This window comes from Podarcis vaucheri (assembly GCF_965113315.1).
Source record: "Podarcis vaucheri genome assembly, chromosome: 15".
Classification (NCBI taxonomy): domain Eukaryota; kingdom Metazoa; phylum Chordata; class Lepidosauria; order Squamata; family Lacertidae; genus Podarcis; species Podarcis vaucheri.
Window position 1 is genome coordinate 12,900,270 of NC_138753.1, and position 15,497 is coordinate 12,915,766.

The 15,497-nt window shown below is 44.2% G+C and overlaps 1 protein-coding gene across 7 annotated transcripts in view; it reads right to left on the minus strand.

Annotated features, from left to right (window-relative positions):
- The window catches only part of CUX1 (cut like homeobox 1), a 267,797-nt gene that overhangs the window by 140,826 nt on the left and 111,474 nt on the right, over positions 1-15,497 (minus strand). For all 7 annotated transcript variants that reach the window (XM_082201347.1, XM_082201345.1, XM_082201343.1 and 4 more), the window contains exon 3: positions 5,063-5,110. In XM_082201347.1, coding sequence (XP_082057473.1) covers positions 5,063-5,110 — 48 coding nt within the window. The remainder of the gene's footprint in view (positions 1-5,062; positions 5,111-15,497) is intronic.

The window sequence follows — 15,497 nt, forward strand, 5'->3', positions numbered from 1 at the left end:
CTCCCCTAATTACAAAAAAAGGGTAGGCTGGGAGGGTCATTTAAGTATCCTGATCCTAAACCATTTAGGGTTTGGAAATACAACAGAGTCCAGTGAAACTGGCATAAAAATGTGGTCCCAAACCTGAGCCTAATCTTTCAATTTGTCTATTTGCAAGGCACCTGACTAAAGAGTTCCAGTCTTCTCAAAGACTTAACCGTTTGCAAGCTTAAAGCAGGAGTTTTAAAGGAGATCCATGTTATTTTTTTCTTTTCTTTTTTCATTTTAAGGATTTGCTTTTTGCTGTCATCATTGCCACTTTGCAACATTCTGGAAGCCCCCCACCCCCCCGAATTCAGTACCTCGGGTCTACAAGGTAGGCACATGCCTACTGCTGCCAGAACAACCTACCACGTGTCTACACCATTTATCAAATGCTATGTTTCAGAGGGGAGCCAGTTGGCTGAGGCAGGACGCCTCCTCTCTGGTACGGAAAGGAGAAACGTGCCATTCTTCCACCTCTAGGACAGCCAAGCCTCTTTGGCACTCCATCACCAAACTTCAAGGTTTTCACACTTGCTGACGCTACCGCCACTGCCCAGCTTCGCCCTCCTTTCAGGATATGAGTAACTCCTGTCAGTTTCACCTCAGAGTTGCTCACCGCTTTCAATGGGGAATCACATGGCCCACAATGATTTGGTTGGCATGGCACGAGGTACCCATGTCACTGGCTCACAGCCGCTGCTGGCTTGAGTGAAACAGCTCCTTGGCTCCGTCCACTCTGGGCAGACCATTCTGCAGTGAAGCTGTAGAGGGGCACACTATCCGCCCTTCGTGCACAGCACCAGTCAGATACTTTCAAGTGGAAGAACTCCAGGTCGGCTGGGTATTTCCAAGACCTCTCTGCAAAGCCAACAGTCAATTCACAGAGAGTTTTTTGGAGTGGAAGGTGTCGCCCGCAAACTGGGGAAACAGATTAGGCAGCAGTCTTCTGACATGCCCCAAATGCATCAAAACTGCCAGTCGGTGCGCTTGGAAAATCACAAAGAAAACAAGTTCTTTTCAGGACACAGTAACCTGCAATTTGACATTAAGTCTCTTTTAAAAGGGATTGGGGGCGGGAATGAGGGGAAATACTGGCTTTTTTCAACCCTTTCCCCCAAATGAAATCATGTGAACTCTTTATGCATCAATGCCTGACCCCCAAAAGCAGGAAAACAAAACAAAACAGAATAAACACTCCGTACTCCTTTCCTGAGACGTGGGTGGCGCTGTGGGTTAAACCAGAGTCTAGGACTTGCCGATCGGCGGTTCGAATCCCTGAGATGGGGTGAGCTCCCGTTGCTCAGTCCCTGCTCCTGCCAACCTAGCAGTTCGAAAGCATGTCAAAGTGCAAGTAGATAAATAGGTACCGCTCCAGTGGGAAGGTAAACAGCGTTTCTGTGCACTGCTCTGGTTCGCCAGAAGCGGCTTAGTCATGCTGGCCACATGACCCGGAAGCTGTACGCTGGCTCCCTTGGCCAATAAAGCGAGATGAGCGCCGCAACCCCAGAGTCGGCCACGACTGGACCTAATGGTCAGGGGTCCCTTTACCTTTACTCCTTTCCTACCCCTAAAATCCAAGTTGCACCCATCAAATCTTCTGTAGCCCAAGCCCGTCACTGCCACCACCACCCTCCCCCCCCCCCAATCTCATCAAGGCACTTTGCTTTTCTCATGCCCCCTTATTCCCCTGTTCTCTTTGTCTCCCTCCTTGGAGCAGAGTCCTTACAACCTACAGCTGATCCAATGCCAGAGACAAGAGGGAGGCTCCTTCCCTGGCCATCCACAACACACAAGTCGCTGCTGCCGCAGGGAGTAAATTAAAGGGTATCAATTATCCTGGAGGACATATTAGATTTGCTCCAGATTGTTTGGGTTTTATCACAATGGCTGAGTAAAACCTTTTAATCAAAAGGCTGCAACTTTCGAAGCCTCAATCAATGAAACAAAAAGCTGTAGATTTCGACACGTGACTTCCACGATCTGGAGCAATTTGTAATAGCTTTGCTCAACGATCGCTTCTGGGAGCGATCTGGTGTGTCCCCCCCCCATTACATTGTTTCTGACCGCAACCCTGCATTTATTCGACAGCAAAGCAGCTTTGGGTCTTGAAGAGGTTAACTTCTGGAGCACCTGGCTGCTCGCCAGCCTCTCTCCTCGAAATCGGTGCTAATGCAACAGAACAAGAAGCGCCCAGACTGGCCATGATTAATAGACTGCTGAAGACACTGCTTTCCACAGAACACACACTTTTCATTCCCCTGCTTCCATAGATCATGGACTTATCCTCAAAATATCTGACTGAAATTGAATTTGGCTTCTCTCTCAACCGTTCATTTCCTATGTTATGCAAGGTTATATCCTTTTTCTGCATGAGCAGAACCAAACCAGCTGCAGCTCCTCAGAAGGAAAATGTGGTTCCAATTACAAAAGCTGGCCTGGATATTGAACCACAGTTCAGATGCTGCTCTAATTGAGCCATCATGGAGCAAGTCTAAAGTAAAGAAATTGGATTAATTAGGTTCGCAAAGTTCAGCGTAAGGGATCTTGGCAGCGGGATGGGGGCACTAAATAAAGCAGGTAATGCTATGAAAGAAAGCAAGGGAGGTGATGCCTTCGCTGGAGTATTTGACATTCAACAAGCTTTTGGGTCGCACAGAACTCTTTTCCAGAAGTAGGTTTTTGATAGGATATTCATGCCCTACGAATGATGACATTCACCAGGTAATCCACCATAGTCTGGTTCTAAATGAGTAAATTGTATGATCTGTAACAAGCAGGAAATGGGACTTAAACAAGGGGTTGTGCTCATTAATGCTTGGTAACTGGGACTATGCAAGACTGTGGACTTTCAGAACCTGTAAGGAGGGCTGGAGAGAGGAAGGCAAGAGCACACATTGTTACACCATTTGCTGCTGAAATATTTTGAAACAACAGAGGCTGCTCCTTCTCTGCCTGGCCCCCAGCCCAATTTAACAATGGTTAAATATAAAATTAGCATATAAGAAAATATAAATATAAAATTTAGTACACACAGCTGCATCCATGAGCACCTATTGTTTTGGTGTCCCTTACTGGCTGATTTGGCACCATGGAACCCAGTCAGAGAAACTAAGTTAATTAGTGGGTGCCACCCATTCATGTCCTTGTGCCTCCACATTAAAAACGACTGAATGGGTTTACCTTTAAAATCCCCTTGCCTTATCAAATGAGAACTCAAGAATGGCCGGCACAGAAAATGCACAGCTGGCCACGTTATTTCAGAATATCTGTCCTCCAGCAGGCTCCGGATTAGGAACTCCTCTGTTGCTCTTGGACAGCCCTGCTATGCCACATGAAAAGAATACGGATGACCTCAGGAAATCCTTACCCAGTCTTAAAAATAGCTGCTCAGTGACATCACAGAATCAGGTTTAGATGCTCCCTTTTCTAATATTCACATTTCTTTCTCTGTCTCAGAACAGTCAGTCTAGCCCAGGAAGCTTCAAAAAGCAGCAGCCACCAGCTTATATAAAGGGCCAATCCCACCGGAAACCTTTCTGAATTGTGTTCCGACTGCGTTCCTTTTGAACTGTGAAATTCAATCGTATGCATGGAGAGTTGAGCTTCCCTCTTATTTGTTTTCAGAAATTGGTGGAAGTATAGATCTTGATATTAAAAAGAGGCTAACCGTATTGAACTGTGCAGGGATAAAATTCAACGATAGCCCTCTAGCCAAGGTGGTGTGGTTAGAGGGCGTGACTAGGATGCCATGAATTCAAACCGTTACACAGCCATGAAGTTCACTAGGTGAATATAAGAAGAGCTGGGTTCAAAAAAGACCTTGGGCCCAGTCGGTCCAGATTTCTCACTCCCTCACTTGCCAATCTGATGCTGCTGGGAAGACCACGTGGAGGACATGAGTGCAATAGCCCCCTCCTGCCCTTGCCACCCAGTGATTGGTAGCATAGGAATTGTCCCAAGGCTAACCTACCTTACAGAGGATAACATGGGGGTGGGGAACATGATGCCCTGCGCTCCTCGGAGCAACAGTAGGGTTACTTAATGCAAGCAAAACCAACCAATAAACAGACGACAACAATAACATGCAGTCGGGGTGTTTCAATCGAGCTCTTCTTCAAGGGAAATGGGTGGTAGGTGTGTTATATTTGCAAAAGAGTTCCACAATTTTCTAAATGTCTCCTCGATGAAAACATGTGATGCTTGTCTCCCTGACTTAACTCTAAAGAGAGCAGAATACACCAAATATTGTGCTGCATGAGAGCAGGTGCTGCTTATTTACAGGGCACGCCTATGTGATTTTTGAACCCCTTACCCACTTCCCATGAACTGCAGCCCCTAATGTCAAATTATACACTATGGGGCTGGCTCTTGGTATCCACTGCTAGGGGAAGTTGGGATCACTATGCCAGGGAACGGTGTGGACCATCCTGGGTGTAGCTACCACCCCCTTCAAAGGGAAACTAATCAAATCTGCAACTCCGGCTCTTTTAGCAGTACAACTTCAATGAATATTTATGAATATTTTTTTTACTGAAAATGTTTTACCATCTCCTCCTGGTTTTGATGCATTTCACTCTTATTGCTGATTTGGTTTAATGAGTTGGTGGGGGAGTTATCCCATTATTATTATTATTATTATTATTATTATTATTATTATTATTATTAAAAGCAGTATGCTAGTTTGGGAAATATAAACTTGAAAAGCAGTCTTGAAATAGAAGTAAATTAATGAGTTATGAATCAACACCTCTGATTCCTCCCACCAGCAACATCCGGGCTCTGGGACAAACTACTCCCACCCCATTGTGGCCTTCCAATGAGAAAAAAGGTTGCCCACTTCTGATTGTGTGTTTCAATCACTTCTTTAGAGTCCTATTTTAACAGATACAAAGAAAAAAATACGATTGCACTCAAAGGTAATCCTCATTAATGTAATACAAATTAAATCATGCTCTCATAAGAGGGAATCCCAGTCCTTAAAGGCAACACACACCACCTTGAAATAAAGGACATGAGAATAAAAAGCACAAACACTTACCTCGCCCTGGAAACTTTTCAGTAGTGGAGCTACCTGTTTGCGCAGGTCCTGGAAGATAAAAGCAAACACACACCCATTAAGAAACAGATCACTAAAAAAGCAGCCAAAAATGCAACTGTTTGAATGCATTTGATGTAATTCCATCAGTTAGTCTTGCAGCACTTCTACCAATTTTATCATATTAGCTGAAGGCTGATTACATTTTTAATCGAAACACTGCTACGAGCAAGGAGTTCAGCAGAAATCCATTTTTAACTGGCTTATGATTCCAGCCTGATACACAATTACGGTTGTCCCAAGGGAGGAGAATTAGTTAACAAAAGCCTGTAGTAATGTTGGATAATCAGTGAACTCCTTCAGTCTAACAACTCAACTGAAACAGTGCAATGAATGACTAATGGGATGTAAAACATGTGTAGCCACATGGAAAGGGATCAAGCTAGACCCCCATTTGAAGCACAGCCTCCTCCTGACGAGCCAGGAATTGGGCATCATTTATTTAGATTTACAGCCTTGCCTGCTCCATGGGATTTACACAGCCCTGCTTAAGGAGAGGGAGCACACATCATTAGCAACCCACTTGCCTCTCTCCAAAATCCCCACCTCCAAGAGGAGACAGGCCTTCATTGAGCTTTGCGCAAGGCCTTCTAATGCCCAGCCCCCAAAGTTCACACTATCGTAATTGTAATTAAGAGAATCTATGATAGAAAATCCTCAAGGCAGAGAACAAAGAAACAAAGCAAAACACAAATAAAATCACCAAAAAGAATGGTGGGCAAAGAGATCAAATTGCAGCTAATAATAATAATGATGATGATTAGGTGCCTTAAACTCTGACACCTTGAATGCATTGTGTGCAGAAGCCAGGGGTGTAAATTAGAGAGATGAAGAACATTAAAATAAAAAAGGAACATCAGAACATGAGCTGGGCCAGTGTTTCAAGGGCCCAGATCCTGAATAATTTAGCTGATCTCACTGGGCAGCTGGTGCCATTATCTGGAGAGCAACACAAAGAATGCCCCAACCATAGTGGCCAGCAGCCCAACCAATGCTGGAACCATCAATAGGTTCTTTACACTGGAGCTCAATGAGATATTACCCATGGAGCCCTGGGGCTGACCATGTGAAGTTCTTGACTAAGCCTGCCCCCTACTGGAGGTTTGTGTGAGGAGCCGAGACAGGCTGGAGGTTTCATCCCATAGACACCAGGCCTGGTCAAATTATATTATTCAGTTATAGAAATATGTTCACCTTGACTATCTGCCCCAACAATAATTAAAAATGCAATAATAAAACAACTATATAAGTTTATACATATAGACCCATGTCCCCTTAAAGGGACAGGGGAACAGGCTGCCCATATTATTCAGCATCCATGTAGCCATTTTCCAGGTCACTTGTGCCTAGGAAGAATTGCCTTTGGGTGACCAGGCAAAGACTCCCATTTTATCTTGGAAGAGACGACCTCTCCCTTCTCCTCCTATCAATGACCAACAGGGGCACATGTGGATAGCACAAAAGGACTATTGTCCTCATGCCTCACTTGAGGGCTTCTCCGAGAGTCTACCTGGCCACTGTTGAGAAGGCCAATGCCTTTAAGTTCTGCTTATGGGCTTCCCAGAGGAGATAACTGGTTGGCTGGAGTAAATGGGCTCTTAGTTTGGTTGGCGTGTCTTCTTGTGTCCCCTTGCAAGAATTTCTGGGCAAGACTGAGCCCTAACTCTCACTGAAAACATACTGCTTTTACCTCCCTCCCCATGTCCCTTTGTCTCCCAGGAGCAAATGGGAGGCTCCAACACTTCCCATTGTGGAAATGATGCACTGCTGGGGGCTTCGCTGGTAGTGGGAAGTTGCAGGGGAGGGGAAATGGGTGCAGAAGAGAGAACAGGTGGGGAAAACCCCTCATGCACATAATTGTTGGTTCTCTCTGCTGCTGCTGACCTGCAATATTCTTCTAGATTTATTGCTGGCTGTTTTTGAAAACTCTTTATCCAACCATATCCCTCAATTTTATACCACTGTCAGCTGCAATTTCCCCTTTCTTTCGACTAAACTGGACAAACCAAAAAGGAAGGAAGCCGCAAGGCGTGATGCATGAGAAATCTGTAATGTTGGGAGAACAATAAAGGCTGCCTGATGATTTGGGTCGCAATCAAAAACTGGAGGAGGAGGAGAAGCCAAGGCCAGCCTTCTGTAGCAAGTCACTAATCACACATTAGAGCTCTGAAAGTCTATGTGGCACTGAACACTTGAACAAACAAGTATTTGTTAACACAAACGACTGAAACGTTCCAAGCACTTCTTCGCAAATTAAACTGGTAACATCGTTCCTCAAAAATATCTCTTGCTGCTTGCCACAAGAAAGCATCATGGTCTAAAAAAAAAAAAAAAAGGCTTGCTTTTTACAGTGGGTTGAAGTCAGTCTCTCTGTCTGTGTGTGTCTCTCTCTCTTTTACAAAGCAAATGTTCATACACACACACATTCTCTTCTCCACCAAAAAAGGAAATTATAATATATGGAGATGTTTGACAGCAGGGCTGAAGAATATGTGGCTCTCAACATGCTGTTTTACTCCGACTCTCATCAGTCCCAGCCAGCATGCTCAATGGTCAGGGATGACGGCAGCTGGAGTCCATCTTAAGGACCACAAGCTTCCCATCTCAGTTTCTCGATCAAAGGAAATGTGACAACACACAGTTTTTAGAAATTGAGACTATGGCAGGGAGAGAGGAGGAGTTTAACTTTTCCCCACTGCCGTGATCTTGACACTCCCAACAGCCATCCTTTCAGTTCACAGAAGCACTTAATTCCCCACCACAGAATTGCACAAGTCTGTAAATAAAACATTACACACACACACACACACACACAAATACACACACACCCTCCACTACTGAGATAATACATGTGCAATCCAGTACTAGCATTTAAAAATCTGGAAATCCTGCTGAAATCCAAACTGAGTGGAAATCAAGGGATATGAGAATAACCAATTTTTTAAAAAATATTAACAGAGGGAATCCAATCATCTCGATTGAAAACCAGTCATCCAAACATGGGAAGCAGTTTTCTACCTAGTCAGATTGTTGGTCCATCTGAGCCAGTGCTGTGCACTCTGACTTGCAGATGTCCTTTGAAAGCTTTCTCAGCCTGCTACCATAATCTTTTAAGATGGAGATGCTACGGACTGAATCTGGGGCGTTCAAGGTTGACACCAAAAGGTGTGTCTTTTAAGTTTTACATTGTTACAGGCCAGCCTCTGCTGCCAAGCTGAACTTGTGACTGCAGGCAGGCAAATGTTCAATGTAAGTAGCCGAGAGGTATCGAAGACGTTGGGGAAGCTATAAGAAATAAATGTAAGAAACCAGTCTTCTCCACCTCCCAAACTCATCAATCAGCACCACTCTGCCTAACCCAGGCTTCCTCAACCTCGGCCCTCCAGATGTTTTTGGCCTACAACTCCCATGATCCCTAGCTAGCAGGACCAGTGGTCAGGGATGATGGGAATTGTGGTCTCAAAACTTCTGGAGGGCCAAGGTTGAGGAAGCCTGGCCTAACCATTCACCTAGCTTCCACAGGTGACCAGGAATTCCATGCTGATGAACAACCAAGCGGGCCAGTGGAGGAGGAGCAAGTGGCTCGGTCATTTCTCAGCCAGCCCACTTGGTAGAAGGTGCACTTTTTACTAGCCTGCCAAGAGGTGAATAGCCTGCTCATTCCTTCTAGCTGTCGAGGTCAGTACAGTGGTACCTAGGGTTACAAACGCTTCAGGTTACAGACTCTGCTAACCCGGGAGTAGTACCTCAGGTTAAGAACTTCACTTCAGGATGAGAACAGAAATTGTGTGGTGGTGGCACGGCGGGAGGCCCCATTAGCTAAAGTGGTACCTCAGGTTAAGAACAGTTTCAGGTTAAGAATGGGCCTCCGGAACGAATTAAATTCTTAACCAAAGGTACCACTGTATGCATATATTAGGGGCACTATAGATACAAGACCTCATGTTTGGAAAAGAGGGACTTACAAAATGATACGGTGCCTTGATTCCATACAGCTGATTCTGTTGCAAATTATTCAAAAGCCACCTAACAATATAGATTTTGCATTTCTGTTTCAATTTCACTATCATGGGTCAGGTGGACAACTTCACCTTTTTGCTTTCTGTCGACAGCTGTGGAGAAGCTTTTGATCCCTAAATGATCTTGCCTGCTCTATGGTTGTCCTCCCCACCCCCACCCCCAGTATGTGTACAGAGAGAGTGAGTTAGTTTGTCTTCCAGAATTCTCCAGCTATTTGCAGCCCTCATTTGACAAAATGACCCTCCGGGGATCCTACGACCTAGACAGGGTTCTCATCCGTAAAGTATTGTATCTGTAAGCAAAATGAATTTGGAAGGAAGAGGCTCCTGGATTCCCTGACTCTGCCGTGGTTCATTTCTCTCTCTCTGCAAACGTCCTGCACACTGGCTGGAGAGAGTTGGAGTACTGATGAGGAGGGGGGTGGAGAGAAGCAGCCCGGTCACATCAGCGTCAGTGACATCATTAGTTCAGCTGTCGCATCCAATTGTGGAGCCGGCTCATCACGCAGGAGACGCTCCAGTTTTCCGACTGTCTACCCCTTTTGCATTTCCTCCCTTGTTAGGAGACATTTAATAAGGAACTAGCAAGTGACCCTACACTGAAAATTGGCCAAGGCTGAACATTATGATTCCAGATGCTTTCTGACAAGAACTTGAGAGCAACTTATCGAGGAGGGGAGGTATCTTGCTCGCTCAGGCCACATGAAGAGAAGAACCAGCATGTACTGAGCATACACTACCTCTTTAAAACGGAGGGGGACGGACGGATGGCAGGAACACACCATTTATTGGAGACAAAATGCTTACAAAGGGTGTAAGGCAGAGTTCCCCATAATTCTGATAGCTTGACATAGCAGCACATGTTCCCCAAGGCATTTAAAGCCTGGATGGAGAAGTAAATGTTCACCCACAGAGTTGTCCTTGTGGGTCTCTGCACGAGTCACTCTTTTGGCAGAGGCAGAAAACAACTCAAGCAGAGAGGTGACGGGTACTCCTTCTCAGAGCACATGATTCTGCTTTGTCTTTGCATCAAGAGCAATTGAATCAAAAGAGGCTGAATTTATGGAGCTGAGGTCAGAGCAGCTACGGTAGTCACCGAGAGAGACAGTGGGCAGCCTCTGCGTGGATGGATATTTTGGACTTTCAGGAATATTTCAAAGTTTGTTTGTTCTTGTGATGTGCTTGTCATTCTACCATGGAACGCACAGTTTGCTTATTAGTGGCATAGATTGTTGAAGAGAAAAATGTTCTGCATATAAATTCATAACAAGAATAGAGCAAACAGCCTCCACGTATTGCAGCTTAAAAAACAACAACATCCATTGATCAGTGGGAAGGAGAAAGGCAAAACACTGTCAGGCATCAACTGGGTCAGGTTCTGTGACAAAGAGCCAGGAGCTGGCTGGCTGTCCCAAAGAACCAGAGAGGGAGGGCGTTAGTTGCCTTTCCAGCCCATTGTAGTGAAAATAAGGGATAGAATTTAAACATAAATGAATACATGGAGCAGACAGAAGGGCAGTCATCCTGACCACCCTCCCTCCATGAATATTTCCCTTTTGTATAGCCAACTAAGTGAAATCCCAGCACTCACCACCAAGTATTTAATGGCAACAAGCTCCCATTAATATTAAACCACATGCTAAAACAACCTGGCTGCTCAATAAAAACACATTGTTTTGCTGCCCATAAATGGGGCAGGCCTTTGTGAAGAGTGCATCTTGGGAGAACTATATGATCTTCCAGAACATCTATTTGCATATTTACAGGTCAAGAAGAAAGGGAAGAGTAAGAAAAAGCAGCAGGCGGCACTACCCCCAAGGCAGAATGAACCACTGGGCCGTTCATTATGTGCCCGACCAGTCAACGATCAATTCATTTACTGAAATACTTATTTCTACCAATGAGTATATACACTGCCCTCCCCAGAAATCTATTCCATGCTACAGCAAAATAAAATTACACTATTTTTCAATTACATCTCTGTTGCTAGCTACTTCTTCTGGCTTAAAAAAACCCAAACTTAACTTTTACATTAGCAGAAAAAGAGCACACTGGTGCTTTAAGAATTTTAGGCCACAGATCTTGTGAAAATTCCATTAGCTTTAATTATTTATCAGAAGAAGATTTAGATTACTGTTCCTGACCTATTTTTTCCGGCGCACAGGCCCGCCCAGCAAGGAAATCAAAGAGAATGGCATTTGCAAATAACTTACTGAGGTTGAGCAAGTCTGGTTTTATAAGTATGAATCAAACAAGAAACATGTGTCAAGATGCTATACACTTGCTTCTGGAACAGCTGTATGGTGTTAGTGTTCCAACCTTGTATTTTGACATCAAAACTGCATTGTCAAGTTTGCTCAGACACATCTGGGCACTCCCTCCTTTGTGCTTCCTCCAAAATCTCCAAATTTGAGCGTTCAAGTCAGAATGTTTCAGTTCTCTGTGGAGAAACTACCAGGGGTACATTTGCCCACATATGGAGTGAATGTAGTTGAAGATCTGAAAGATGTTTTGTAAAAATCAACAAAACTTTAGTACAGTGGACGTTTGGGTTGTGAACGTGATCCGTGTGGGATGCACGTTCGCAACCCGCAGCGTTCACAACCCATGCTTGTGCATGCATGGGTTGTGATTTGGCGCTTCTGCGCCTGTGCAAAGCATGATTTAGCGCTTCTGCGCATGTACGACAGCTGAAACCTGGAAGTAACCCGATCCGGTACTCCCAGGTTTCGGCGGTCCATAACCCGAAAAAATGCAACCTGAAGCAGCTGTAACCCGAGGTATGACTTTATATGAGATCATGATAGTACCTCCAACAGCATATGCCAGGAGTTTCAAATATAATTCAATGGCAATTTTATTTATTGAAGGTTATAATTTTGGAACATTATGTTGATGAACAAACATGCTTGTGGATGGAAAGTTCATGCAGGAGATATATTTAGGCAGAACTGGACCCTTTTATGTCATCCTGAAATTGAGTGAGACCTACACAACTCAGAATAAACATGGCTTAGATATGATTTGAAATTAATGCAGGATGTTGATTTCACTATGCAGATACTTGGAAGAATGAGCAGATTTATTATTTACTTTCATGTATTTTTTAAAATTAAAAAGTAACCATCTTGGCTGCCCACCAAACACTCACACATGCAGAACGGGATGGGTGGATCCAAGCACCAGGTGCTTAGCTGGCACCAGGATGGCTGCTGCTACTGTCACTACATGTTCCTCCAGTGCCAACATAGTGCTAAGGATGTACAAATGCAACCTAAGCTCTGGTCCAGGGGGACTTACAGTCTGAGGCAAAAAGGACAAATGCGGGTTGTAGTGCATGTAAGCAGATTTGCAAACGGGCTTGAGAGGGAGAGGGACACGAAGAGCATGTGCTGAAGTAAGAGAATTGCTTCAAAAACATTTTTGTCCTGCTTTTCAGACAAATATTGTCTCTTAAAGCAACTCACATTAGCAGCATCAGCAGCAGCAGCAGTAATAATAATAATAATAATAATAATAATAATAATAATACACGTGCCCCATCTTCAGGCTTGTAAACTAAAAGTATAAGACACAGAAGGGTAGGGGAGAAGGCAGAGGATACATATACATTTTGGCAATGGAAAGAAGAAGACGTCCCAGTGAAAGAAGAATGGATACAAAAACTTATGGGATATTCAGAAATGGCAAAACTTACCGGAAAAGTAAGAAATCAAGACAATAAACCTTTTTTTTTTTTTACAAACGAATGGAAATGGTTTATTGAATATTTACAAATAAGCTGCAAACAGATAAGAACATTGGCAGGATTATTGTAATAAATCTGCAGTTTTAAAGAGTACAGTCATACCTCGGGTCATGAACGCTGCGGGTTGCGTGTTTTTCGTTTGCAGACCGCGCCGAACACAGAAGTACCAGAACAGGTTACTTCCGGGTTTTGGTGCTCACGCAGAAGCACAAAAATGAAATCACGCGCATGCGCAGAAGCGCGTCACGCACGTGTGCAGATGCGGCGCTTCAGGCTGCGAACGCTGCGGGTTGCAAACGTGCCTCCTGCACAGATCACGTTCGCAACCAGAGGCGTGACTGTCTATATTTAAAGTAGAGGAATAAATGAGTAAATTTAAGTTAATTTGGAACTTGCAGAAAATATAAAAAATAAATTTAAGGCACCGCAGAAAGAGGGGAAAGAGGTGGAGTTTTGAAATGATTGTAAAATTATTGAAATGCATGAAACTGAAAATCATAAAATAACAAATAAATAAATAATATCAGTTTTGGCAATTAAAAAAAACCAAGTATTGAGTTGTTTCCTGGCAGGTGGGGCCATGTCGATGGCCTTCCTCCGCTGAATATTACTGCAATGGCCACAGCAGCACTTGGAGCAAAGCATTCCTGCAGCTGCTCCTTCTCCAGGCAAGGAGTGGGGATGGGAAAGTTCTCCCCTTGCAATGATGCTCTTCCTGGGTGGCACAGGGTAAGGGTGGCCCTCTGAATGGCACAGGAAGGTGCCTCCTTTCGTACTTCAATCCAAAGGCCACCCAAATGCAACAGTGCCCAAACACCAGCAGCAGAGAACCCGCAAGGCGGCTTAGCACGCTCTCTGGCCTGTGATCACAGATCGTTTTCACAGGGTGAGTGTGTTCCCCCCCAACACTTGCAAAGATCCCCTCCCCTTTTGATGCTTTTAAGTCTATGTTTCCTTCCAGTAGCAAGATGACACAATATACTAACTTCCCCTGAGGTACCTGGGTCCTTTCTAAAGCCTTACTGCTCACTATGGCAGACTTGAAACAAAAACGAAACAACCACCGCTCCTGTGTGTGAATGCTGATGGGCTGCCTTCACTATTGTTTACAGGGCAAGCTGCACTTGGAAAAGGCTGCTGAATCCACAGACGTCAGAATCAATTCTTTTCACACAGCTTTATGAGTCAATCTCTCAAACTGCACATATTTCAGAACACACTAATATTGTACCATCAGTTATGAAACAGTAAGTTAGCGCTGTCCAAAAATGACAGAACGGGAAACTATTTCCCCCCTCAATCACTTATGGAAAATGTCAGGGGACAGATTGCTTTTAAGAGAGACTACTCAAACCTGATCAATAAACACACTTTCTTCTATTGAGTAAGCCATAGAATTCTTCAATTCTTCTATTCTGACACGACCATACTTTCTTTATACCTATTTTTATCTTGCAGAGGAGTAAATTAGACATATGCAAATGAGTGTAATGAAGACCCAACTAGTTTATTATTTTTTCAAAGAAAAGCAGCCTTGGAAGGCTATAAGGAAGAAAAGTGGAAGAGGAGGAACAGAATGCATAATCCTTTTCCGGGGCGCTATATTTTTTACCTCTGTGCTGGTGGACATACAGTGGTACCTTGGTTTAAGTACTTAATTTGTTCCGGAGGTCCTTTTTTAACCTGAAACTGTTCTTAACCTGAAGCACCACGTTAGCTAATGAGGCCTCCTGCTGCCGCCGAAGCATGATTTCTGTTCTCATCCTGAAGCAAAGTTCTTAACCTGAGGTAATATTTCTGGGTTAGTGGAGTTTGTAACCTGAAGCATATGCAACCTGAAGCGTATGTAACACGAGGTACCACTGTATTAGATACTGTAGTCAGTGTTAAGGAAGCGGAACTTATAGGGTTCAGCAAAGCTGGAAGTGATAGGGCTGGCTACAGAAAATGAAGCATTGAGTGCATCAGTTATAGATTTGGACATGGTCAGGGCACACTTTTGCAAAGCAGCTCAAGGGAGAGTAAAGTGGTTACACCGCTTCCCCATTCCTGCTCCAAGGAATGTGAAGAAGAAACAGCAGCCGCCTGGGACTTGCCACTATCCCACTCCCAAAAGTGGCCTCTCCCTCCCACAGCGGCCACCACAGGGATCCTGAAGAATCCATGAGCCCTGAAGGGATCCGATAAAAAAACAGAAACAGATTCTTCCAAACAAGTGTTTCTTCTGTTCTACTCTAAAGTTTTAAATTATGATTATTGTAAATTTTATGTAAACAGCTTTGCAAGGTCCACCTGAAAAAATAGAACAGTGGTACCTTGGGTTACATACGCTTCAGGTTACATACGCTTCAAGTTACAGACTCCGCTAGCCCAAAAATAGTGCTTCAGGTTAAGAACTTTGCTTCAGGATGAGAACAGAAATCATGCTCTGGCGGCGCAGCGGCAGCAGGAGGCCCCATTAGCTAAAGTGGTGCTTCAGGTTAAGAACAGTTTCAGCTTAAGAACGGGCCTCTGGAACGAATTAAGTACTTAACCCGAGATACCACTGTACAGTTGTACCTTGGAAGTGGAACGGAATCCGTTCCGGAAGTCCGTTTCACTTCCTAAACAT